This window comes from Podarcis filfolensis, assembly GCF_964270895.1.
Source record: "Podarcis filfolensis genome assembly, chromosome: 5".
NCBI classification, from domain to species: domain Eukaryota; kingdom Metazoa; phylum Chordata; class Lepidosauria; order Squamata; family Lacertidae; genus Podarcis; species Podarcis filfolensis.
In genome coordinates, this window is record NC_139608.1 from 17,728,084 (window position 1) to 17,755,976 (window position 27,893).

At 41.1% G+C, this 27,893-nt stretch overlaps 1 protein-coding gene across 1 annotated transcript in view; it reads left to right on the forward strand.

Moving 5' to 3' along the window:
- SI (sucrase-isomaltase) overlaps positions 1–27,893 on the forward strand; it is a 125,399-nt gene that overhangs the window by 12,661 nt on the left and 84,845 nt on the right. The window contains exons 6-22 of the mRNA XM_083613018.1: positions 1,745–1,896; positions 4,897–5,068; positions 6,318–6,417; positions 8,089–8,201; positions 8,850–8,975; positions 14,407–14,538; positions 14,664–14,783; positions 16,513–16,626; positions 17,194–17,278; positions 18,840–18,957; positions 21,010–21,181; positions 22,138–22,254; positions 22,363–22,517; positions 24,052–24,136; positions 26,059–26,115; positions 26,607–26,731; positions 27,444–27,532. Coding sequence (XP_083469144.1) covers positions 1,745–1,896; positions 4,897–5,068; positions 6,318–6,417; positions 8,089–8,201; positions 8,850–8,975; positions 14,407–14,538; positions 14,664–14,783; positions 16,513–16,626; positions 17,194–17,278; positions 18,840–18,957; positions 21,010–21,181; positions 22,138–22,254; positions 22,363–22,517; positions 24,052–24,136; positions 26,059–26,115; positions 26,607–26,731; positions 27,444–27,532 — 2,032 coding nt within the window. The remainder of the gene's footprint in view (positions 1–1,744; positions 1,897–4,896; positions 5,069–6,317; positions 6,418–8,088; positions 8,202–8,849; positions 8,976–14,406; positions 14,539–14,663; positions 14,784–16,512; positions 16,627–17,193; positions 17,279–18,839; positions 18,958–21,009; positions 21,182–22,137; positions 22,255–22,362; positions 22,518–24,051; positions 24,137–26,058; positions 26,116–26,606; positions 26,732–27,443; positions 27,533–27,893) is intronic.

The following is a 27,893-nucleotide window of genomic DNA, read 5'->3' on the forward strand; positions in this document are numbered from 1 at the left end:
AATTGGGGTAAATCTGAGCAAGGTTGCAGAGTGCTGAGATTTCCCGATGGTGACAAAAGCAGTGATTAGCTGAGCATCTCCAGCAGTGAGTAGCTAATCCTTAGATTGCCCAGGTATCTTCAATGGAGGAGAGTTCAAGATAGAAGAAGACCCATAGCTCAGTGGTACAACAGTTGTTTTGTATCCAGAAGGTCCCAGGTTCATCTCTGCTTAGGATGAGACAGTTCCTCTTATGAAACCCTGGACATCTGCACCAATGGAGCTACATTTCCCAGAATTCCCTAGGCATAGCGATTGCCTGTTAAACCACTCTGAGAACTGCAGCTCTGGGAGGGGAATAAGGTAAAGGTAAAGGGACCCCTGACCATTAGGTCCAGTCGTGGCCGACTCTGGGGTTGCGGCGCTCATCTCGCTTTATTGGCCGAGGGAGCCGGCGTACAGCTTCTGGGTCATGTGGCCAGCATGACTAAGCCGCTTCTGGCGAACCAGAGCAGCGCACGGAAACGCCGTTTACCTTTCCGCCAGAGCGGTACCTATTTATCTACTTGCACTTTGACGTGCTTTCGAACTGCTAGGTTGGCAGGAGCAGGGACTGAGCTCACCCCATTGCAGGGATTCGAACCGCCAACCTTCTGATCAGCAAACCCGCGTCCCTGGGAGGGGAACAGGGGTCTCCTAAAAACTCTTATCACCCTTAACAAACTACATTTCCCAGGAATTTTGAGGGAAGCCACAACTGCTTAAAGTGGTATGATTCTGCTTTAAATGTATACTGCAGGTGGGGCCAAGATTAGAAATTAGACCACACATAGGAGTTCAACAAAATGTCCTGGGTCTGGTGTACCTGCCAAAGAGGGCCAAAAAAATGCGTAAAATATGCTTTGCTTTGGTAAATATAAGGCACAGGCGGGGAAACTTTCTTTCAATAAATACTGCAGAAATAAATCAGGGATCACACACATGTATCAAAATGTCTGGCAGACAGAATGTTAACTAGTGAAACTTCCCCATACTGAAAGATGAGTGTTCATTTCTCACAAAGAAGTTTGTTAGATTGGTGCTTGTTTGGTTTCATGCCTCTTGTTCTTCAAGGGCTTGCCAAGACTGATACTTTCCAAAAACAAAATGAGTCAAAGCACTCTGCTTGTTCCAGTTCTATTGGAGCAGTACCCCCTTGTACTCCTCCCCCAAAATATTGACAGGTCTGGTCGCGTATGTCCCCCGAATTTAAGCAGGTTGGATCAAATGACCCTTAAACTCTACAATTCTGTGATTTTATAAGCTGATTGAGAGTCATCATTGTAAAGGTTTGAGGTAGCGGAAGTGGAGCATGAAAGTCTCCTACGTCTTTCGATTTTATCGCAGACAGATTGAAACACACCTTTTTTATAAAAAAAATTGGTTAGTGAAAATGTGTTGGTCAGAAAAACAATTATTTCCATTCAGTTTATGCTAATGGGATGAAATTGATAAAAATGTGTTTTTAATGAATGAGTCTGAAGAACACGCAGTGTATCAGGAAATTTGCATGGACTCATTAACTACAGCTGCAGAGAGTTGGCTAATGAATACAGTGTTCAACTGTACAGCAGTCTTAACACAATTAATTATGTTCATTAAACATGTAGCATGCATACCACTGATTTGGAATGCATTGTGATGAGGGAAAGATGGTATTCAATAAGTAGAAGTTAATTCTGGGTTCCCCATGAACTTTGTTTTAATTGTTTCATTTTTTAAATAGATTACAGATCCTGATAATAAGAGATATGAAGTCCCCCATCCAAATGTTTCACCCTTTCAAGGACCTAAAGCAACAAATACAAACTACAGAGTTGAAATAACTGAGAACCCTTTCAGCATCCGTATCATCAGGATGAACACTAACAACGTCCTGTAAGTCACCTTTTAATTTTTAGTATAAGTAACATTGCAATCAACTGTTCATTAATTGTCCCTTCCATGCCTGCCCCCCACTACCCCATAAAATTAATACCATAACATAAAAGAATGTAATAAGGCAGCGGATCTCAATATTTATCGATAAGTGAAACCTTTCCCACATTTTTCCACATTTATAAAACTCTTGTGTGAACCCTGCACATTAGCTAGGGGAAGTTAGCTTGTTGAAAAGGATTCTGGGAAATGTTCTAGAGTGAGGAATTATTCTGGGACCCACATCAAAGTGCTTCATCGGACCTGTCAGACCTTGCCATTGCTCTGCATGCACTGAGACTTCACCCTGTGGCAAATTCAGCAGTCCACCATGGTTGTACATTTATTGGGTGACAGTCAGAATTAGTGGGCAACCTGTCATTCAGGGAAACTTTTTTATTATTCCCACTAAATATATATGACTATTTATAAGCTATCGAATATTAAATCATTTTAAGAGTAGCTCAGTCATTTGAAACCAGCAGTTTAAGAGAAGGCAGTAAAATATTAACACATTTTTAAAATGTCAGAACCTATGCACATGCATTGGAGATCGAATGTTGGAATAATTCGTTTCCCTCACAACTGATGTTCTAATCTGAGTTTGGGTGCCTGGAACCTCTGTAACAGCTGGACAAAAGCTGTGCATTCATAACCTAAGAAACTTATAGTCTGGAAACTCTCAGTTGTGGGGATAGGTAACAGGGAAAGAGAAAAAATATATTCCATTCTTGATAAACTCTCATGTAGCAGCAAAAATTAAAAAAATAGGGCTGAAGCACGACTGTGCCCTTTTGAGGTCACCATTACCGTGACAAACAAAAGACAATTAATTAGTTATTTCTCCTAGCTTTGGAGCTGGCCTCAGCACAACCTATTACAGTGAAAACAATCCCAGACTATAGAGCTGTGGAATTTAAAATTCTGAAGCATCCTATGTATTTGGGAGGCAGGTGCAAGACACCTGCTTTGTATAGCTAACAAAAGCCAGAAGCAGATTACACAGTCCAATTGAGAATTCATGAGAACAATAGCTTATAGCTATTTTTTTTTTTTTACAAGAGGAATTAAATAGCAGTAGTTCCGTGTTTGAGAGATTTCTTCTGGTTAGTACCTCTTGTGAGATTTTAGCCTCTTTAACACTATCTTTTTAAAGTGCAGGGTTTTTTTTGTTTGTTTGATATGCAGCTTTATCAGAGATTTGGATGTGGCTTGAAACAGGAATAGCTGCTTGTGGATGTATACACTTACATGCATTCCTTTTTAGACTGAGAAAGCTAGATCTATATCACATTTCACATTGTCTTTTCTCCATATGTGCATATCCGACACTATTCTCTTTTGTCCTTACTACAAATGGACAGAAGATACTTCGTTTAATCATGTGAACCCATTTCAAAGTTTATAAATTTGAGGGTGTTACAAATCAGTGAAATGTCAGAGGGCATGTAAAAATGACCTCCACATCAGACAAAGAAAGAACAAGTTTGCTCTTTTTGTTATCGTATATTTTTTATTTGGGACCATTTTCATATGAGGAACACACTGCAACCTCTGCATGCAATTTGAGATGATACAGTTCTCACAGATGGCACAAGCAAGTGAGTGAGACACATTCAATTTGGTGCTGAGGAGGAGGAGGAGAAGAAGAGGATGAGAAAACTCATTCCCATCTGGATGTAATCCAGATGAGAAGCCACTCGCTTCCTTATCTTCACTATTATAAATTCGATATATTCCAAGACAGATGTCAATTCATACAGGAACATGTCGTAGCCTTGTCCGAAAGACACTAGGAACTTCTTATCATTCCTTGTAGAAATGTGAAGGAAGCCCTTCAAGGGCATTGCACAACCAGCCTGGTAGTGTATGATGTTTGCATGACCTTGACCAATGCTGACTGCAGCCAGTCAGTCAGTCCTTGGATTCAGGATGCAACTGTGGTTCTTCATCAGGCATGGGCAGGCAAGGAACAGAAGGGAAACAAATGGAACCACAGGCAGGTAGAAGGTCAGCTACCAGATCAGGCAGAAAAGGGACAGAGAAGCAGTCAGAAGTGGAATAAAAGAAATGAACGGGGCAGGGGGAGACAAGCAGAAAATCAATATCTGAGGTAGCAATAGAAGGTTGGAGGGACTAGAAGTAGATGCAAGGTCAAATGATGATGATGATGTTGATGATAATAATAATAATAATAATAATTTATTTATATCCCGCCCATCTGGCTGGGCTTCCCCAGCCATTCTGGGTGGCTTCCAACAAAATATTAAAATACAGCAATGCATCAAACATTAAAAGCTTCCCTAAACAGGGCTGCCTTCAGATGTCTTCTAAAAGTCTGGTAGTTGTTGTTCTCTTTGACATCTGGTGGGAGGGCGTTCCACAGGGCGGGTGCCACTACTGAGAAGGCCCTCTGCCTGGTTCCCTGTACTTGGCTTCTCGCAGCGAGGGAACCGCCAGAAGGCCCTTGGCGCTGGACCTCAGTGTCCGGGTAGAAATATGGGGGTGGAGGCACTCCTTCAGATATACTGGACCGAGGCCATTTAGGGCTTTCAAGGTTAGCACCAGCACCAACAAATGATAGCAGGGATCATGCTCTGAGGCAGCAGTTCAACAGAGAAAGTAGGGAAGCTTTTCAAGCTGGAACTGCATCCTGGAAGTCACTCTTTTCTTTAAGGTTTAGGGTGTGTGACTTCCAGAAGACCCAGAGTGCTGATGGTACAGGAGTTAAGGTATTGCTAGAGATCAGCTGCTAGAGTCCCGAGTTAAAGAATCTTCCTAGCATCTTGTACATTCTTTAATTTTTATTTCAGAGGGGAAGAGATGTCGGGTCCCTTAATAGGATATACATAGGCCTACTTTTGAAAATATTTAGGCACTTCATTTATTCGGTAGATTTCTTACCCACACTTTACCATGAGGTCCCAAGCTCCACTTATGTTCTTATCGCTCTTCAAACAGGTTTGACACCAGTATAGGACCGCTTGTGTATTCTGACCAGTTCCTGCAGCTCTCCATCAGACTGCCAAGCTGGAATGTTTATGGTATCGGAGAACAGATCCACAGGCAGTACCGGCATGATTTTAACTGGAAAACGTGGCCCATTTTCACTCGGGATGCTGCACCTATTGGAGTAAGGGACAAATAAAATGTTTTATTACGAGGTGAAAGACGAATCAGACATGCAAATGGAGCAAATGTGTTTGAAATGTGAAGACATTTCTTCCTATAATCGGATAGAAGTTACAGTTGTTAAAGGGCACTATTAACAATGCCTCCAAATCTCTTGCTTATTTTGAGGTGAAGTCTAAGCTTTCAATATTACCCATGAAAGGAATTGCGTCTGAAATATTTTGACTAGAATTCTTACTCATGATTTTAATAGGATTGAATGCCTCATATGGCATTCTGAGCCATATGTCTATGTATTATGAAGAAACTGCCAGTTTCTGCTCAAACATGTGTTTATCACTGAAACTGCCTCTCAAAGAAACTGCCTAACAGCATAAATTATCCAGACCTGACATTACTACCATTACTTACTGACTTCTGGAATACTGAGGTTTATGACCATTGCAAGAGGAAAGACCACAACACAATTTTAGTTGTCTGATCAGAATTAGCAATGATTTATCAACTATAGCACGTTCTCACAGAACAAAACAAATAAGTGGTCTGCCAAGACCCACAACAATAATAGGAGTTTGCCAAAATTATCTTCCATTCAAAAAGCCCCTTCACCAAGGTCAAAGAGTCTTCTGTGAAATGGAGTATGGTGTTAGATACAACCCCAATGTACTTCTTCAGGTGGACCAAATTCAAGATGATGAGGGCTCAAAAGAACCATTTACTGATTTCCTCACATCAGAAATGAGCATAAGAATCAGAACTTAATTTATAATTGACAGCTTTCAACTGACCCCACAGTCATGCCTTTAACAGCAGGAATTGAGCCTGTAGAACTTTCCCCATATGTGCTCTTAAAAAGCTGGTTCTAAATAAACGGGCATTAAAAAGGGACACCACCTGAATGGAAATTTACTGGTCAACTTAACCATGGCCTTTACTACAGCTGAATTAAGCCAACTTGATAAAAATGAGCTCATTTAATTTGTTTTCGTCCTGGACTAAATTCCAATACATCTGTGTCAACTAGATGGCCCTCCGCTCAAAACAGTAAACCAAGATTTTATGCTGGATTACCAAGATAAATGATAGTGATAGTATTAGGGATGTGAATCCTAGGGAACGAAATTTAGTTCAGTCATCTCATTTTGATTATTTGATGAGCCTTTTAAACTGCATTTCCAAAGAGGTTTTGAAGATTCATGACATGCATATGGGCTCTGCACATTTTAAATTGCTATTTCCCCCTCCCAAAGGAGATGCACAACCTGTATGGTGCGCAGACTTTCTTCTTATGCCTGGAAGATGGCAGTGGACATTCCTTTGGTGTATTCTTTATGAACAGCAATGCCATGGGTAAGGATTATGAATGTGATTATGCTTCTCATCGTGCTTTTGATCAGGGAGCTTCCCATTCTCCTGCATTATTTTACATATGGAAAGATGCCTCTGACACCTTAGAAATTATCATTCTTAAATGACACTCTTGGCTATCATGAGTAAAGCAACTGCAGCAATTTCAGGATTTTTGTCACCTGGAAAATATCAGATATAAAAATAGCCATTGGATTAAAATCGAATCTGTGATTTATTAAATCAATAAATCATTGTATTTGCTACAAATACAGAATACGTTAGAGAAAAGCAAAGTGGTTATAAATAATAATAATAATAATAATAATAATAATAATAATAATAATAATTGTTTATACTCTGCCCATCTGGCTGGGTTTCCCCAGCCACTCTGGGTGGCTTCCAGCAGAATGTTAAAATACAACGATTCATCAAATATTAAAAGCTTCCCTAAACAGGGCTGCCTTCAGATGTCTTCTAAAAGTCAGATAGTTTTTATTTCTTTGACATCTGATTATATAAATTTGCCAAGGAGGTCCCCCATGTATTTTATGGGCAGATAAGGAATCCAGAAAAGTCTCAGAATGTTCAAGTTTTACAAATTGGCCTCCCGAAATTCTTCACACGTGGGTGGTATAATGGTGTGTGGGGAAGGCAAAATTCGCTTTCCCCGAAAGCTCTCTTCTGAGAAATCTTAGATTACTTTGTGCCCAATGAAATTATGTTGTTAGCTCATGGTGGTGGATGAAAGGAAGCACTGGCTTAAGAGAGGAAGATTGGGAGGAGTAGGAGCCAAGCTTCAACAATATTTAAACTGGATTCACCGTTGCATCCAAAATTCCTACATGGCGAAGCTGGGGAGTTAATTTCACAGAATATACCTCAGGGGAAGAGAACACTGAAGTTCTTCAAAAGTGTTGGAAAAACTCAAAATGCAGTCATACCTCGGATTACGGACGCTTCGGGTTGCGCAATTTCGGGTTGTGCACCGTGCCTAACCTGGAAGTACCGGAACAGGTTACTTCCAGGTTTTGGCACTTGAACATGCGCAGAAGTGCTAAATCATGCTTTGCGCATGCACAGAAGCGCCAAACTGCAACCCGCGCATGCGCAGATGCAGTGCTGCAGGTTGCGAACGTGCTTCCCACACAGATCACGTTTGCAACCCAAGCGTCCACTGTATAAAGTATTATTATTTTAAACTGCCCACATGAATTTCCCAGCAGCCTTTCTGGGAAACCTATTTTGTCTTTACCATATTGAAACAGCACAAGCATATATGAACTCTCTCCATTTATTTACATTATCCTTCCGCAACATTGTGTCATTCATATACTGTATTATTGGACTACATTATTGGCTGTGGCTGAAGGAAGTTGGAATTCAACAACGTTCGTAGGCCAGCAGGTTTGCATAGTGAAAATGTAATGCAGTTGTGGATTATAGTCATGGATCACTTTCTGTTAATCATGAACTCTAAATACAAAGAACTGCAGGGCACAGATTGATAGTGAAGTGATTCCCATGCATGATGTGACCCAACAATTCAGAAATAAGACATTACTCACAGGTGTGCTATCATCTCCCTCACATTGCAAATTGATCCCGCCAGTATGGCAAAGGAGAATGCTTTTGTTTTAGCTCACCTTAATATGCTTTTTCTTCCCCTGGCAGATTTTGCTCTCCAACCTGTTCCAGCTGTTACATACAGAACAATTGGTGGGATTCTAGATTTCTATGTCTTCTTGGGAAATACTCCAGAGCAAGTTGTTCAAGAATATCTCTCGGTATGCTTCTGTGGCATGCAAGATTTTACCATTAGCGATGGTAAACTGCTTGTGTATCTGTGAAAAGCAGTTTGCAGGGCCAGTGTTACTTTTAGTCAAACGATGTGTTAATCATTATTTTTATGCATATTCCCTTTCTTTGAGCCAAAACTGAACACGCCCATGTGCGATAAATGCCTTTAATTATGCCCTTGAAGACAAAAGAAACAACAAACCAAAGACTCCAGGATGCAGTAAATGATTTTCAAATTAACTACTCCTGTGCTCTTTGGATTTTATACTACGCTCCCTTTCCCTTTCCTTGATTTCTTCCCCTTTTATCTTGTTTATGTGTTCAAATCTAATGTCTTCCTTAGAGTAACAGTAGTTCAAACTAAGCGAGATTGCTCCTGGCTGACACTGCTAATAGTCCCATTCCAACCCCAGCTCCTCCTACTCCCCCCACTGTAGTCCAAACAATGGTATAAGAATCAATGGTAGACAGATTATCTGAAGACAACAGCCTATTTGGAAGGGAAAAGCCCCCATTACCAAATTTGGGCAGACTGGGGTTTTTTTGCCCATCTTCCACTAAACTGTTGCTTTCATTTAGAAATACAGTGATGCAAAAACTACCTTTTATCTTCTTTTCATGTCTTAAACTTGCAGCTGATAGGACTTCCACGAATGCCTGCCTACTGGAATCTTGGGTTCCAGATCTGTCGCTGGGGCTACACGGACATTGCTGACCTGAGAGCCGCGATTGAAAGGAATCGGGAAGCTGGCATACCATATGTAAGCATAATAGGTCTGATCAGTTGGGAAATTTGCCCTTTATTCATACGCATGCTATTATTGTAATGTGATCTTGGCTTGGGGAAGCAGGTCCCGTGCCACTAGCAGAATATATGAATGGAGTTGAATAACTATGTAAATATTAATAGACTTATTATATCCGATGGGTATAACTCACAGCGACTGACAAATGGCCCGACAGGAGTGGCATAAATTTTGAGTAACTTGAAATTTGTTCTTTGAATGTTGATTCTGTGAACTTGGAGATATCTTTAGCTAGAATTACAACAGGCCCATGGTGGAGAACACTTTTAGCCTGAGAGCCATATCTCCCCATGGAAAACCTTTTTCTGGGGACTGAATGTCACAAGTAGGTAGAAGAAGTGGGCAGAGCAATGGATTTGACTTACCTTTGTTCAGCAGATTACTTTCTGGTTAAGCCAAGACCAGGGATTTCTCTATAATCCCTCCCAATACACCTCTGTTCATGCTCTGCCTAGGGCAAGCAAGAAGGCATGTTTACATTACATCCCCAGAAAAATGTGGGGGTGTTAAGGATAGTAGAAGAGGATATATTGATTCAATATTATCCTTCCTTCACTCACACTAATGAGTCATGTAGCAGAGCAGATTCCCCTCAATACAGCAGGAAGCTAGTTTGCAGACTCGTTTGAATCTCTTTAGATTAGTGATGTATGGAAGTGAGAGCTGGACCATAAAGAAGGCTGATCGCCGAAGAATTGATGCTTTTGAATTATGGTGCTGGAGGAGACTCTTGAGAGTCCCATGGACTGCAAGAAGATCAAACTGATCCATTCTTAAGGAAATCAGCCCTGGGTGCTCACTGGAAGGACAGATCCTGAAGCTGAGGCGCCAATACTTTGGCCACCTCACGAGAAGAGAAGACTCCCTGGAAAAGACCCTGATGTTGGGAAAGATGGAGGGCACAAGGAGAAGGGGACGACAGAGGACGAGATGGTTGGACAATGTTCTCGAAGCTACCAGCATGAGTTTGACCAAACTGCAGGAGGCAGTGGAAGAGAGGAGTGCCTGGCGTGCTCTGGTCCATGAGGTCACGAGGAGTCGGACATGACTAAACGACTAAACAACAACAACAAAGTTAAGCAATCCAGTCTGGCTTGATCAGGCTGGATTATTCCTGGTGTCCCCTTTGAACCCTCTTAAAAGAATAAAGACACAAGCGTCTTTCCTTAAAAGTAACAAGAGGTTTGCTCACATTCAGTTCACAGTATGATCCCTGAAGGCAGACTTTAGCTTGTAGTTGCAGAACATAGTGTGAGTTAACCCCATATGGGGATTGAGCCCACGTGCTGCTGACTGAGAGCCAGCAGACAGCATAATACATTAAGAGAACAAAATGGCTGCTGGAGAGCAGCATAGCATCAAGAAAGAGAGATGGCTGCGTGGCTCTGCTCTTTTATGGAGTCAGCCAGGGTCTTGCCCATCTCCCTGGTCACATGCAGAGGGAGGACACTCCAGGCCAGTGGAACAGGAAGTTATACTGACTGGAGTAACATCCCCCTGGCCGTGTCCACTCTAGAGAAACAAGGAATGTTGTATTTGACTGCTCCAATGGATTACATCCCACAGAAAAGCACCACTGTATGAAGCGACCAAAACTAGTGAGGGGTATAAATTAGGTATAGTCCCCAGCTAAAGAGCCCTGGAGGTCTATATCTGGAGGTTCACTGCCTCTGCAATAGCAGAAGTATTGTTTCTTAGTTGGGAAATTGTGTCCTCCCTAAAAGAGGGCACGTGTTGCGGTGAAACCAGGAGACTGACCTCCTAGTTGTGGGTGGGTCTATTGGATAGCCACAACACCCGATTGGTAGATACGCCATTGCTGGGTGTAATCTGGCCAATGGGGTGCAGACTAAATGGTTTGAGGAACCTATTTAATCCCTTGCACATGACCCAGAGCTTCCTCTTTTGGCTCATGCAAATGGAACACCAGCCCACCTCTCCCTATATTTAGGGTATTTTGCGACTGACCTTGCTATGCCGTCGTGTGTCATCTGTCATTGGGACAGGGGCACAGCAGAAATTTTCCCTACTTGGTTGATTGGCTGGTGCCATTTGGGTTTTGCCTGCCACGTAGCAAATCATTGTAAGGTTGTGGATAGGCTCTGGTTCAGGTGATAGGGATGGGAGAACGCTCTCACCACCCCTATGTGAAGGGTATTCCATTAAAGGAATCCAGGGACTCAATGGTTTGTTCAACCCCTGAGAGGGGCTTGTGCCCGTGCCTGAGTCCAGGGGGACATTTGGGTGGCGGAGTTAGCCCGTTCCCGGCTTTCCACTTATCCAGGTGTTCACCCTTGGCTGACCTGTGCTGGAACCCTGGGTCAGCGCTACCTGCCACGGTGCAGGGAGCTAGTTGAACCAGAGCCTATGCAACCAGTCACTTTCTGTAATCAATAAAGTTGTGGCCTAAATTCTGCCAAAAACCAAACTAAAATTTGAGTCAAGTGTGTATTTAGAGGGGAGGTCTCTGGGTCTGAACATGCAAACTAGACTACACTTTATTCCTTACTTGCTCATTTCTGCATTTTATGTAATCTTTCACACAACATAAAAGCTACTTCTGGTAGTCTAGTGGAATCTAACAGAGTTTTCACACGATTTTCCATGTCAAATGTTTCCAAAAATCCATTTGCAACCCCGCCAGCTCAAAAAATCATGGGAATTTTGGGTGTTAATTTCATGTGACAAAATTTGAGGTGGTATCCCGGCATGCAGTTCTTTCCAAATGCTTATAATTTAGTGTGATATGGCATATCAATCCAGAAGCCACCGTTCTGTAACGCAACAGGTATTGCAGTGCAAAAGGAACATTAGGAATTGGGGCAGAAGTGCTAGCATTACTAAGCAGAAAAACTAAAGCCCAAATCTGAATGCAGCCTAGAGTCTGAAACGTCTTCAATAAAGTTTTCTAAGTTGAGCAAGCAAATCAAAAGAATGTGGAGATGGCAAAATCAAGGATGTCATTTTTGAAAGAGTTATCCCTACTGGGAGCCTGGCAGGAAGTATGTCTTCCTGGAGGCTGAAGAACTAAAACGAGAACAGGTGCTAATTTCCCTTACACCTGAGAATCTTTAGTTATTGCAAAGAACAGCTGCCCTTGCTGACAAGTCTGTTGAATTAGTTTGTGAAAATGTATTTTCTTGCTATGATTAAAGATTTTGGATTTTGGGAGAACCAGGTTTCTATGTAATGCTAATGGACAGGGATGCCTGTGATGATTCTTTCTTTTTTGACTTCTTGAAGTCCACTTTTCATCAACCCGCTTTACTTTTCATGTATATTAGGGAGTAAATCACATAAAATACAGCCACACCGTAAGTTGCCATAGTAATGGAAGTTGCGGGGTGGGGATGAATTATATAACGCACAGTAAATGCTTCTTATTTGGGCTTTACATGCATGAACTGCACAGTTGGAAACCATTTAAGTTTCTGAATTTGCCTTTCTAAGCTTGGGGATGGGAAGCAGCCTGAGTAAAATTATACACCAAATATGAACAAGCCACTTTATAGAAAAATGATCTTATTACATGTGGACTCATGGTAGGATTGTAAGATTCCATCATTGGTTGCTTAAAAATTGGGAGCAGCCCATGGTCTCAAGCACACATTTCCCCCCATTTTTTCCTAGTGCAAATTCCTCTGCCTTACTCTTTTCAGCATTGATCATAATATTGTGTTACATCCACAGTGACATTCTTGCTAAACAGAGTGGTTTTTAACTTGAGTTTGAAACCAGGTTGAGAAGGGGTTTTTGTAAATCTTGATTAAAGATCATACCAGGGCAGAAGGAACATCACACCAGTTTTCTAAATGTATTTATGTCCTACCTTTCTTCAAGATGCTCAGGGCATCTTGTGTGGTTATCACCCATATTACCTTTTTAAAAACCTCATCAAGTGGATATATATATATAAAATAAACTGTCCAGTAGCACCTTAGAGACCAACTAAGTTTGTTCTTGGTATAAGCTTTCGTGTGCATGCACACTTCTTCAGATACAATGGAACAGAAGTCACCAGACCCTGTGGGAGGGTGGGGTGGGGTTTTTCTTAGTAGGGTAGTAGGAGATGGGTGATTGACTCAATGGTTATGGTAAACCTGTTGACCCCTGTTAATGTCTGCAATTAGTCCTACAGGGAAAAGCAAGGGATAGTATGCAGATGAGAGTTAGTGATTAGTGCACTGAGCTGCTTTGCTGATTGGGGATTGGAATCCTAGTTTACACAGCCCTAATGCAACATGCTAATCACTGTGCTATTCTGAAGATGACATAAAAAAGAAGCACATTACTTGTGTGGGAAAGGGAAGGGAGCTCACAGATGAGTTCTTGCCCATAAAACATTATTTCTGGACTAAGATGAATACAGTGGTACCTTGGTTTAAGAACAGCTTAGTTTATGAACAACTTGGATTAAGAACGCTGCAAAACCGGAAGTAGGTGTTTTGGTTTGTGAACTTTGCCTTGGAATAAGAACATGTTTCACTTCCTGTTGGGTGTGTTCCATTTGTAAATTGAGTCCCCCGCTGCTATTGGAAAGCATGCCTTGGTTTAAGAACGCTTTGGTTGAAGAACAGACTTCCGGAACAGATTAAGTTCGTAAACCAAGCTACGACTGTAGATACAACTGGAAGAGCAAGCTTTGTGCTGTGCTGGCTGGGTGGGTGTGTTTAATTCTGGCCTCCTGCTGGCCAATGCACTTACCTGCTGGCCATATCTCAACTGGCAGGTTCAGCGTAAATCCCCAAAACGGGGTTTCAGTGGATGGGGTGTGTGAGAGGCTGTATCCCAAGCAGGTCTCTCTGCTGTTGCCAGGCAGCATTGCCCTGTGCTTCAGACCTAATTATCCTTCCCCACAGTCTTCTGCCATGGCCGTTGTGTCTACTTGTCCATGTTGCATATGTGAGGGGGCAGGCTTGTGGAATTGTGCCCTGGTGTCCATCACTACGTCTTGCGAGAGCAAATCCCATATTTTAACTACAAGTTCTGTGAAGAAGTTATTTCTCTTGCCTGCCCTGGATCCTCTGAAATCTAGCTTCACTGAATGATGAGTTCTAGTGTTGGGAGAGAAGGAGAGAAACTGTTCTCTATCCATTTTTCCTACACAGTGCATAATTTCCTGCATTTTATACATGGTAACTTACCTTGGTATGCATATACAAACTTGATAAGTTATCTTGTGAAACGTTGGGGAACTTTTTGGCCCCATATGCTCAGATTTCTGATAAGGAACAGAAGAGTGGTAACATTTTTGTCACTGTTAGGCAGTACAACATCCTTTCCAATATAATACATTGTGTCCATTGTAAAGGGCGAATACGAGACTGGAACAATTTCAAAGTTTCAATATGTTTTTGTACTTACAGCGATTTCCATTTTCTTTTAGGATGTTCAGTACACTGATATTGATTACATGGAAGACAAAAAAGACTTCACTTATGATAAAATAAAGTTTGCAGGCCTCCCTGAGCTGGTTCAAGACCTTCATAACAATGGACAGAAATATGTCATAATACTGGTAATTTTCAGCGCGTTTTACTATTTCATTGATTTTTGATATTTTTGGGGGGTTAAATATTATTGGAAACTATTGATTCTGGACAGTTTGTGAGGGGATAATACTTTCTGTTCCTAATTTTTCAGGATCCTGCCATTTCTATTAATGGTCTCCGTAATAATACTCCATATATGGCCTATGAAAATGGTAATCAGATGAAAGTGTGGGTCAATGAATCAGATGGAGTGACTCCCCTTCTTGGAGAGGTAAGTAGCTGCTTTTACAAACCTGTAGCTTAATCCTCTTGGAGGTTCTTTCTTGTTGCTATTATTATTTAAATTCATATACTGCCTTTCATCCAAAGATCACAGGGCAGTTTACAGTATAGAAACAAAAAGATGCTAATATAATAATAATAATAATAATAATAATAATAATAATAATAACAACAACAACCCCTCCCACACAGTTGACCATATTGAAATAAATGAGGATTTAAGAAGAGCAATAAAGGGCTAAGCTCAAGTAAATGTCTGAGATGTTTCTATTCTTTCCTTGCAGACCTATGGCTTTGCTCACTAAAATAGTATCTAGACTGTCAGTTTAATCTATAACGTGTCCTTTCCCTGACTACTTTTAATATCTTTCCCCCAAAGGGTTTATTTTTCAGTCACACCACATATGTATGCAAGTCCCTTTCATTCTATAATGTTACCAACATCTCCAGTGCCTGCATTCTTTATTATTTTTCAGTCTTCATGGGGATACTATATATTTTGGAAAGTTGTTTGTTTACTATGCATTTGGACACTCTTCTGATACTGTAACCAAATTTTGCATAATGGTTCCAGAGATCAAGCAACAGGTTTTCTTCTATGTATGGATACAATTAGATGCTATGTTGAATCAAGATGGTGGAGGGAACCTTTCAAAACAACACTGATTCTTTTTGTTTTGTTTCTTAGAATTCATAGAGTACAAGGATGCTGCTAGTATCATTATAAATAAGCAAATAAGAGGAGTCTATATATGGTCACATCCACACAATAGCTTTAAAGCACATATAAAGAACATGGCTTCTCCCAAAGAATCATGGAGCCAGTAGTTTACCCCACACAAAGCTACAATTCCCAGAAACCTTAGCAAATCATAGTTCCCAGGATTCTTTGGGAGAAAGTGAAGTGCTTTAAGTATTCCTTAAATGTATGGGACACATGTGAGCTTTGAGTGAAAGTCCTTTTGGAGCTGTATTTTAGGAAATGGGGAAAATGAATAAAAATTGGTGAAAGAACACACACCTCCAACTCCTTTCCCTACACACTAATGATTTTGAGGTCATTCTGGTTTTGTTTTTTAAGCAGGAGGGGTGTGTCCCTTGCAACATCCTGCCCCATGGGTTGATAAGCAATGGTTCTCACATGTAAGCATCAGAAAAAGATTGCCTTTTGTTCAGTTACTCCTCACCTGAAAAATGAAAGACTTCATTTGTTTTGCTCTTAAGATTTTACACCCGTCTATGTTGGTTCCAGTTTATGGGCCACTACAGAAGACCTATTTTTTGCAGGTTCATCCTGATTTGCTTGCACAAAGCTTATCCAGTGTTAGGTTATCTCTAGTTTGTATAGAGCATTTGTTCTCATTTGTTTGTGGGACAGTTATATGACCATACACATTCATCGTGGTTTCCTTGTGAGGTGTTTGTCTTCCCATTAGCCATTCATTCATCCACACCTTTAAAGCTTTGCAAAGTTCAATAAGTCTGATTCTTTTTTTAAAAAAATGGATCTGCTATGCTAGGGTGACAGAGCCCTTTCTTCCACTTCAGTTGCTCAAACCTTAAGTTCTGGCTTGTGTGTAGAGCCTTCTTGTGAAGGCTGATAGGCTGGAGACACCACGTATTTTAAATTGAAGAAATCTTCCTTATGAATTTGTCCAAAGCTCCAAATCCATTTCAAATATAGCTGTTCACTGTTGTATGCCATTTCTTATCTGCAGGTGTGGCCAGGATTAACAGTTTTCCCTGATTATTCCAATCCTGCTGCTGATGAATGGTGGACTAAGGAGTGCAGTGATTTTCACGATCAGGTCCCCTATGATGGACTCTGGATTGTAAGTTCTGTACTATGCGTATAATTTGAACACTAATGTTTTGAGAAGGAATCCCATCTACCACTCAGTAAAGACAGCCTCTCAAAATTCTTCACTGTATATCGGGACCAACTTGCCACTCCCCCATCATTGAGGGGCCCCGGCATCTTAAGTTTTATTTTCTTTCCAGAAGAAATTCTTTGTTGGCAGGTCTGCTGTCATTTTATCCCAACCATAGCTTTATTTAAAGGCAAGGTGGAGAAAATGGCAGCTGTCACAAAAAAAGAAGAAGAAAATGTTCAGTAAAATTGCCCTCTTGCTTTTGGAGAGAGCTGCTTTTTTAAAAAATAAAATAAAAGATTACTGAATAGTTTTTAAGATTTCTTTGTCTCTCCAGATGTTTTTGGACCATAACTCCCCTCTTCCCTAACCATTGGCCATGCTGGCTGGGGGGTGTTTGGATTTGCAGTCCTGCCACAGCTGCATGGCCACCCATTATTCACTCCTGCTTAAAAAAAGCAGACAAATAAAGATGATGATTTAACAGACGCCATATACTCATGCATTTCTGCAAATATATCCTCCTAGGACATGAATGAAATATCCAATTTTGTCAAAGGATCAAAAAATGGCTGCCCAGTGAACAGCTTGAATTACCCTCCTTTTACTCCAAGTAAGTTCTTGCATGTAAATCCTAATGCAAAAGCCGGTTCGTCCCAGGATCAGTTGACTTTTTGCTTATTTGGGTAATCAATGTCTGAGGAAGAAAACAAACAAATGGGGACTAGAGACATATATATCACTGAAATAAAATAAAAGATATGCAAGAAAGTAAAATAAAATAAATAGAAAAAGTAAATGAAACAAATAAAGGAGAAGTCCAGATCAGTCAGGTGAGTGTTCTTGGTAGGCTTGCCATATGTCAGGAAAATTCCTGGCATGTCCTGGTTTTGGGGTGTAAAAATGGTGTTGGAGGAATTTTGTCAGATTAGCAAAATGTCAGGGAAAACCTGGATGCATGGCAATGCGATGGAAAAAGCATTGAAAACAGCTCCAAAAGCTAAAAATCACTCTTTTTTTGATCCCCAAAAAGCCTCAACAAGTTTAGGGTCTTCCTAAAAAAACTGGTGGGTGTCAGGCATTAAATGTTTTGAAATATGGCAACCCTAGCTCTTGGAATCAGCAATGCCAGCCAGCCAGTAGAAGATGCACTATTCCAGATCTCACTTGAAGTTTAGGGGCCTGTGCTGATGGACTGTTATCATGTTGCTAATACAGTATCAGTATTGATCTAACAGATCAGGTGTTTTAGGAATAAAAAATAAGAAGCAGAACTGGCAACAAAATGGTGCTGTATGGAGTGCTCCAGTTCAGGACGCTAGCCATGGACGCTTCTAAAATCACCCATTCCATTCACTCCACTGTTCCCTGACCCTCCCAACAGTCAATGAGCATTCTCTCTCTCTCTTCAATAGGTTTATTTGGATTTTCAAATTTACAATCATAGAGAAAATAAATAAGACAATATCCAAAAATCCCCTTTGACTTCCTCTCCTTTCTGTGGATCCTTGTGTTAACTTTTTCTCCTGCATCTTCTCTGTTAATCCAGTTCTATTAAATCTTCCCCACCTCCCAAAAACTTATACGGCAGCTAATTCTATTGAAAAGCAGTGGCTTTGAAAATCCTTTCAAATCTTTAGATGGTTTATAACAGGCATAGGCAAACTCGGCCCTCAAGATGTTTTGGGACTACAACTCCCATCATCCCTAGCTAACAGGATCAGTGGTCAGGGATGATGGAAGTTGTAGTCCCAAAAACATCTGGAGGGCCGAGTTTGCCAATGCCTGGTTTATAATCTATTGATCTTGCATGTGGAACAAGAGGGAATAAACTGTGCCTTGGCATGCTAGCATTCATTCTGCTATGATAAAAGTATTATTTTATTCTAAGTGCTAGAAGCTAATAGGTGGGTTATTGTGTGGTTTGTTGATGGCTAGGAGATTTAAGGAGGGGCAAAACTAATGGTGGGTTTTAGGCTCCAAAGCAAACCCTTTCCATAAAACAATAAAAGAGCCGGTATACATTATTGAATCTAGTGTGGCATATCCAAAGTGCGCACACTTGTGACTTTTCTGAATGCAGCGAGTTCCATAAATATGACTAAGTCTTATTTCCTGAAATATTTGAGACAGAGATTTACTTCAATGTAACTTGCTCTGCCTTTGTTCTACAGAGATTCTTGATCAAGTCATGTACTCAAAGACACTTTGCATGGATGCAGTGCAGGTTGCAGGCAAACACTATGATGTCCACAGCCTCTATGGATATTTCATGACTATAGCTACTGATAAGTAAGGAACCCACTGTTTTCTTCTTTAGCTCGCTTGAGATGGTTTGCAAAAAGGGTTTTTTTTGTTTTGCAAGGACAGGGGTACCTCGGGTTACAGACGCTTCAGGTTACAGACTCCGCTAACCCAGAAATAGTACCTTAGGTTAAGAACTTTGCTTCAGGATGAGAACAGAAATCGGCGGCAGTGGGAGGCCCCATTAGCTAAAGTGGTGTCTCAGGTTAAGAACAGTTTCAGGTTAAGAACGGACCTCCAGAACGAATTAAGTTCTTAACCCGAGGTGCCACTGTAATGGGCTTTGATTGAGAAGAATGCAGAATTATTGATGAAATGTTGAGTAAGTCGGAAAAAAGTATCCTATCCTACATTGCAAAGTAGAGTCATAGCTCAGATCTTGCGGTGGGGTGGGGGGCTTTTATGAAATGTTCTGATTTATATTGGTAATCAAAGCTCAGTTAGATCTGAATACCCCATCTGCTGTACACAGGGCATTCTCTTCCACCCTGCCAAGTCTGGAGCACTCAAACCAGTCCCAGGGTGGCACAGCCATAGCTTGCTGCCACATTGTTAGATCATAGCTGGAAGCTTTGGTACAGGATAGAAGAAAAAGAGAGGAGTGGGATAACTTGCTGAGCCCCTTGGCATATGAAGGAAGGCTTACACAAATAAATCCCTTATGTCTTACTTGCCTGAAGGGATGCAGCATAGGACCCCTCTTGATTCCAGTGGCCTGTACATATGACTGATATGATCTTCAGAGTACTCTAAGGGGTTGCCCAAACACGATGGGGAGCAGAAGACTATGTCTTCTAGCTGTTGCCCTTGGCGGTATGCATATCCACACCAAGTCAGGGGGAACCTTGCATTTAAAGGGAATGCTACAGATTAAATGTTTAAATAAATGAAGCCAAGATCTAGGATTTCCCAAGCTTGGGTCTCTAGCTGTTTTTGGACTACAATTCCTATCAACTCTGACCATATTTGCTTTTCCATATTCCTCAGAATGCCACAGATAATATCCGTTAAAAAATAATAAAAAATAAAGAAGAAAAAATACATCTAGCTAAACCATACTAAATATATGCATGAACACCACTTTGTTTTACATTGATTCCTGCATGCAATAAGCGGTGTCCACTTTAGTCTGATCACCTCTTTAGATCATATCTTTCTGTCTCATAATGGTTTTTTGCAGCACATAATTTTCTTCATTAGCATTATGTCCCATATTTTCCTTTTCCACTGGTCCATCGTTTTTAAACAGTCCATGCTACAGTGCCCTGCCCCTATATTTTCGCCTCACAAGGAACTCATAAGATGAAACTCCACACAGGTTTAGCCTGTTGTAGCCTACTTAAGGGGACGCGGGTGGTGCTGTGGGTTAAACCACAGAGCCTAGGACTTGCCGATCAGAAGGTCGGCAGTTCGAATCTCGCGACGAGGTGAGCTCCCATTGCTCAGTCCTGCTCCTGCCAACCTAGCAGTTCGAAAGCATGGCAAAGTGCAAGTAGATAAATAGGTACTGCTCTGGTGGGAAGGTAAACGGTGTTTCCGTGTGCTGCTCTGGTTCGCCAGAAGCGGCTTAGTCATGCTGGCCATATGACCCGGAAGCTGTACGCTGGCTCCCTCAGCCAATAAAGTGAGATGAGCGCCGCAACCCCAGAGTCAGCCACGACTGGACCTAATGGTCAGGGGTCCTTTACCTAGCCTACTTAAGACCCACGGCCTGTTCTCTGTCCCAGTGGAGAAACATGCAGACTGAACTGCCATAAGAAGCCAGTGTTGGCACCCTCCACCATCAGCTGCACTGATCTTATGGACTATATCTTCAGGCCCATCCCTGTAACTGATGCAAGTCTCATGGATAAGTGACGGGGGGCACAATAACATTCTCTTATTGTACAGTTCTGTCCTAGAACTGATTGGGATGGCAATGTTTCTGAAGGCATCAGTGAAGTAGCATATGATATGAGAGACATGACCCAGAATGCAGTCCTTTTAAGTTAGCAGAAGTCCACCTTCGGCTCTAATGTTACAAATTTGTTTTGTTTTCAGTGCTCTCCAGAAAGTTTTCCCTGGGCAGAGAAGCTTCCTTCTTTCACGATCGACTTTTGCTGGATCTGGAAAACTCACAGGACATTGGCTGGGAGATAATTTTGCTACCTGGAATGATATTAAATGGTCCATACAAGGAATTTTGGAATTTGGTCTCTTTGGATACCCTTATGTAAGATACTTTAACTCTTCTTCTTCATCATCTTCTTCTTCTTCCTCCTCCTTCTCCTGGTCCCCCCCCCCCCCCGCTTCTTAGCAGTCTTAGCATTATTTACTATTTTCCCTGCAATTAACATATTCATTGCAGCTTCCAGGTGTGATTCAGGGACTATATCTTTCAAATAATTCAGTAGCAATATTATAGGATGGCTTGGTAGAATATATCTTCATTTCTGAAATGTATGGTAATTTTGGATAAATTTGTATTACCAACCAGCTCAAAAATATATGCGAACAATTCAATAAATCACAATAGTCTTAAGACTGAACACCTTACAAGTGTTTTGACTTTGGTCCTTAGGTAAGGTAAGCCCCCCCCCAATAGTTCTCATCTGCTGAGCCTTCCTTCTGCAGCTTTAAAGGTAAAGGTAAAGGTACCCCTGCCCGACAGGGCCAGTCGTGACCGACTCTAGGATTGCGCGCTCATCTCGCTCAAGAGGCCGGGAGCCGGCGCTGTCCGAAGACACTTCCGGGTCACGTGGCCAGTGTGACGAAGCTGCATCTGGCGAGCCAGCACCAGCACCGCACACGGAAATGCCGTTTACCTTCCCGCTATAAAGCGGTCCCTATTTATCTGCTTGCACTTAGGGGTGCTTTCGAACTGCTAGGTTGGCAGGAGCTGGGACCGAACGACGGGAGCTCACCCCGCCGCAGGGATTCGAACCGCTGACCTTACGATCAGCAAGTCCTAGGCACTGAGGTTTAACCCACAGCGCCACCCGCGTCCCTTCTGCAGGTTTATAAATGTATTAAATAAATGGAACGAAACAGTGAACTAAATCAAACCTGAGGATTTCAAGATCCCTGCTTACCTTAGTACAAAGTTAGGAATATATACCTAGGCATGTAGATCTAATTCTAAAGTCATACCATGTTTCAGCGCTTTCCTTATGTGTACATAACTTTCAGATTGGAGCAGATATCTGTGGGTTTGCTTATGATGTTGACGAAGAACTCTGCCGGCGGTGGTATCAACTTGGAGCATTTTACCCATTTTCTCGGAGTCACAACGAAGAAATACGCAGTGTAGGTCTCCTTTAAAAAACAAACAAACAAACAAGCAAACAGATCCAGTTTTTAGTGGCTTAAATTCTCCTTCTTTGTGTCAATAACAATTGTAACATTCCCTTACAGCATAAAGACCCTGCGTTTTGGGGGACGAACTCTCTTTTGGTGAACACAACCAAACACTACCTGAACATACGCTATACTTTGCTACCGTATCTCTATACCCTCTTTTACAGAGCACATTCCCGGGGAGATACAGTTGCAAGACCCGTTCAGCATGAGTAAGTCTGTTGTTTTCCCTCTGAAGAAATTTTTGTTTGTGAAGGGGAGTGACCTTCGATGTACCTTCTTTTTATGATCCAGAATGAAATAAGATGCATTTCCATTGTTCTGTTTTAAATCCAGGGGGTGGTATTCAGCTAAAGTAGACCTATTGAAATTAATGGACCTAACTTAGTCGTGTTTGTTTATTTTCATTCAGTAGGCTCCCAGAATTCCTAGAATTATTTTTAATGTTAACGATTATTCACAATGTTAAATTCTTTAGAAGTCTCGGTACACAGTGAAGAGAACTGTTGTTGTTGTTGTTGTTGTTAGTTTAATTAATTTCTATACCGCCCTATACCCGAAGGTCTCGGGGCAGTTCACATAAAATATCAATTACATAAAATCAAAACAAAAACAACAATCCAATAACACCCCCCGCAAAAGAGCCAGCATTTAAAAATGGGTTTAGGATGTAGATCAAGTCAGGCAAAGGCCTGGTTTAAAAGGAACAGTTTCGCCTGGTACCTAAAGGTGTATAGTGAAGGCGCCAGGTGAACTTCCCGGGGGAGAGCATTCTACAGACGGGGAGCCACTGCAGAGAAGCCCCTGTTCTTGTGCTGCCACCCTCCTGACCTCTCGAGGAGGAGGTACACGAAGGTTTACTGTATATGTATAATTATTGTAAACCACATTGATTTTTTAAAAAAGAAATTGGGGGTTACAATAATTTTTTATAAATGAATCTAAGCAATATGAAGTCAAGTTGGACAGCAGAAGGAGCACTAACAAGTCTCTCTTCTATGTTGAAATAAAATAATCTGGCAAGGTTGATTGCAATGCTGAATGTTTTCAGTTTAAAATATTTTGGGTTGCACACTATGATCTCCCATTCTGAAGTTCCATTAATGCAAAGAGTGACCTGAGTGACCTATTAGTATATGGATTGGTATCTTTTATTTTTAATCATAAGTTGCAGTGGGACATGCAATGGAAAATGGTTCATATATTTATTCTATAAATAAATAAATTGGTGACTGGCCAGGGAACCCATGCATTTTCCCCTGAGCTTTGTGGGTGAAAAGTAGGCATATTTTTTGGACAAGGGGGAAGGAATTAAAGGTATGCCTTTTACATGTATATTGCAAGTGGTGCTGCCAAATTCTCAGATGCCTTCATCTGATAAAACTGTATTCCATTACAAGGGTGTCATATTAAATTATAAGAAGTACAGAAGTGTGTTTCTTGTCATTAGTGGAATTCAAAAATATGCCAATATATTCTAAACTTCCAAGTTTGAAGTTTTGCCATTTTTTCCCCACAGGTTCAGAATTAAGTTGTTAATTGTAAAAGTGCCTGAAATTCCCTAAGACCTGTGCAGATTCACAGGTTCAGAATCTGATGCATAAAATGCTAAAGGGAAAAGGAACGGGGAGGGGAGAAGGAAGGAAGGAAGGAAGGAAGGACATTCAGACGCCACTAAACCGTGAAGTGTAACCCAATAAGTTTTCTGTCAACAAATATAATATTAGCATTGTCTTCTTCACTTAGATTCTATGCAGATCCAGCCACCTGGGCTATTGACAGGCAGTTCCTGTGGGGGCCTGGTCTTCTTATTACTCCAGTCCTGGATGCGGTATGTCTAATTTTAGTAACCTGCAAGCTAGCCACCTTTAAATTTTGCTTTTTAAAAGAAAGTTAAAAGAAAGAAAAATAAAGTGAACCCCCACCCCCATGCTTAAGATACTAGGCATGGGCAGGCAGCCTCAGGCAGACACCAGCACACAGCAGCAAGAATATATGTATGAGGGGAATAATACAGGTACAGAAGTCTTTTCTGAGGGACGGATAGCCAGCAATGAAAAAAAGAGAAACATATTCACTGGAGTCACGGAACAAACCTTGTCATATGGGGTAGATTGCAGTGAGTGGGGGGGGAATAAAAATATTATTTGAAATAAATAATGTTCACTGTGATTATCAGAACCATAACGGTCATAATAATAGTAATCATGCTGAATAATAAGAACATTAATAAGGCTGGCTGATATGCCCACAATATTTGGCTGACCTGTTAATAATAACAGATAAAATGAAATTGTGTAACCTCGCTTAGGCTACATCACACAAGCTGGCTGCTTCTTGTTTGTAGTTAGCAATTGGATATAATGATAATAATATTAATAATAATTACCAATAAGAAGAAAATTAAATTGTTCACCACACAATTAGGCTGTTGTATTGCTTGCTATCTGGTGCCTGTTTAGCAGTTGGAAGTACAGTATTAATAATCAGAAAACAGCTATACTGTAATAATGTACTGGACTGTGTAAAATATACTCAGAAGACATACAAATGCATAACAAAATACTAATAAAGACAGAAATAGAAAGCTGAACACAGCTATAAATAAACCTTACATAAAACAGAGCCAAAATGGGAGTGGGTGGGAATGCTAAAACAAAGGTAACAAACATTTTATTAAAAACGATAAAGATTGGACTGGGATGGATTGGGAAAGGATAGAAAACAAACACAAGCTCAGCAAATGCTACCTAACACTTTATAAGAGAAGTGATTTTTAAGAAGAGTTCTGCGTTTTAAGGATTTGCCACCTCCCCAAGTGTTGAGCCCCACTCTTCTCTCCCTAATGTGTTCCTTATATGGTGCCATAATTAATAATTGCAACAGTTTGGACACAGTCTGGTTTTCTGAGGCACTGTTTTGTGTTACAGATTTGCTCAAAACAGATTTGCTCAAATCACTCTCTAGTGATTTGTAATTCCTTCAGCCCAATTGGGACGGGCCACAAATGGGCCTGAATCAGCCCAATTCTGTTTTCATTTTGGCCAAATCTTGAGTATAGCCCTACCATGTAATCCTATATGCACTTATCTGGGCATAGGAATTAGGGAGAAATGTATTGGTTCTAAAACGAGAACTTCCTGATTTGCTAAGTAAGCTTTGCAGAATCTCTGAATGTTGCTGAATCAGTCCCAGCAAGCATGACAAATGGGCACAGACGATGGGAGTTTTGGTTCAGCTACACCTGAAGCACCAAAGGTTCCCCATGCCTGCAAAAAATGAACCAAAAATGCATTTATCATTTAAAAATTGAACTTTCTCAAACATTCTTTTAATTGGCAGTAGGTGCTGACTGGCTATCAGTTTTGATCCACTTACTTGGTCTTGTTTGGTCTTCTTGTTTTTCCTGCATTAGTGTGCTGACATTTGCTGACTGGTGTTTTATTTTCAATATGGATGAAAATAATTCTGACTGGTTATTTAGCTGTTTCAAAGGTCCTGTAGCCAGAACAAAATCCAGTAGGATGCTCACCTACCCAAGTCACAGTGAAATGAATGGAGCAACAGCTCCTAGGCATTTTTGCTTGTACAGGAGACTTTTCTGATGAACTTCAATTCCCTTACGGCGAATATTAAACTAAATTCTATTCTGTAATTTTATTATTATGGAATTACTGTTACCTATGAATTTTGTGTCATCCCGTCACCTTGACTTCACTTGACAAGTGAAATTCTTGCTTATTTAAATTTCAGGGTACAGATATAGTGACTGCATACATGCCTGATGCTGCCTGGTATGATTATGAGACAGTAAGTATATAACTTTTTATTTTCTTTTAGAAAAAAGGGAAATGTTCTGCATAAGTCTCCATGGGTACTTGTTCAGACTAAGCCCTGATGGTGTCACCCAACACTCCTGTTCTGCTAGGTCAGCTCCCCTTTAGGGAGAGTCTGCTTTGCGGGCAGGAACTGAGACTCCATAGCGACCCTGGAGTGGGTGGAGGTAAGCCACCCACGTCAGCTGGGTCCCCGGCTTCATCTCCGCGCACCGACCCCTCTCGCTCTCCAAGCTTCAGCGAAAGCCTGCATTCGCCCCATAGGATGCACCCAGATTTCCCCTTCATTTTTGGAGGGGGAAAAGTGCGTCCTATAGGGCGAAAAATACGGTACTTTCTTGAGATTCTACAATGAGATTGCAAGTTTTGATATAAGACTTTGGATATAAGTTATGGATATTGTAAGTATCTAACTTATGAATATTGTAAATATCTACTGTGTCCTCCATTTTTCTTAAACATTAGGGCGTAGTATTTCCTTTGAGGAAGCAAACGGTTCAGCTGAGTCTCCCAGCAGACAAAATAGGACTTCACCTCAGAGGAGGCTACATCTTCCCTACTCAACAACCAGCTAACACAACTGTTTACAGGTACTGATGGCTAGGTTGGGAGCCATTAATTTAATCTTCCATGACTTCTATGATTGTAGACCATGGAGTGGAGTTTTCTGAAAGCTATTGTTTTATCTTATTGAGGAACAAGTACAGTAGAATTCATTGGGGTCCATTTCTCCTTCTGTGGATGTGAAATGACCCACAGTAGCCGGCCGACTAAGGTCTCATTCTAGGAGGAATGCCTTACTTATTTACTCAGAAATAACCACCTATGATTTGGGTAGGAGATAGGGTAGTAAATTTTGGTGAAATGGACATCTCTGCATTTGTCTCGTTTAATGACGTATGTGGAAACACATACATGTTTTTGCAAAATGATTGTACAAGAAGTGTCCCTTGCTCCACCTAAGTTTACTTAGCATTACAACCCAAAGCTTCTCACATGAGGTAACATTGTCAAGAGCCCATATGTTCTCAGCTGCTCTGTGAGTGGAACAAATGAATGGCTCTACAATGCTACAATGAATGGGGGCGCTTATTTGGTTTAGCATCTAGATTAAGTTTTCTTCTTACCCAGGACATTATCAATGTCTGTGACGATGAATGAAATGTCCGTATTCACATTCATTACAGTATAGACAGTAGATCAGTGATGATGCCCACAATCTAATAATGACAACTTGTCAAGCTGTAATCCTTGAGCTCTTGTGAACCCCGTAAAACATAGCCATGTGTTGTTTTTTAATAGCCGTTCAAAACCTATGGGACTTATAATAGCCTTGGATGATGCCGGGAAAGCAATTGGAGAACTATTCTGGGATGATGGAGTAACCAGAGGTAAGCCCACTAATGTAAGAATAATGGAAGTGATAATTGTATAAAAGCCAGATGTGTGCAGATGGCCTCTTCAAATTCTCCATCTTATCTGTGGGCAGAGAAACTTAGAAGTTCTGGGAACAGTATTTTAAAACATGCTTTGTATTTCAAAGAAATGGGATGGAGTTCAGTGTTGCATTTGGATTCAATATTCCCTTTGTGGAAGCATTGCAGTTTGCCAGATGGAGTGATCCCTCCTGTCCTCCCCTTGTGTACTGCTGTGTGGGTCCCCCTGGTCTCCCAGTTTTGGGGGGTACGCAGGGGGAAGAGGGGGAATCAAGCCTTAATCAGTCAGAGGAATTGGCCACTCTCCAGGTGCCCG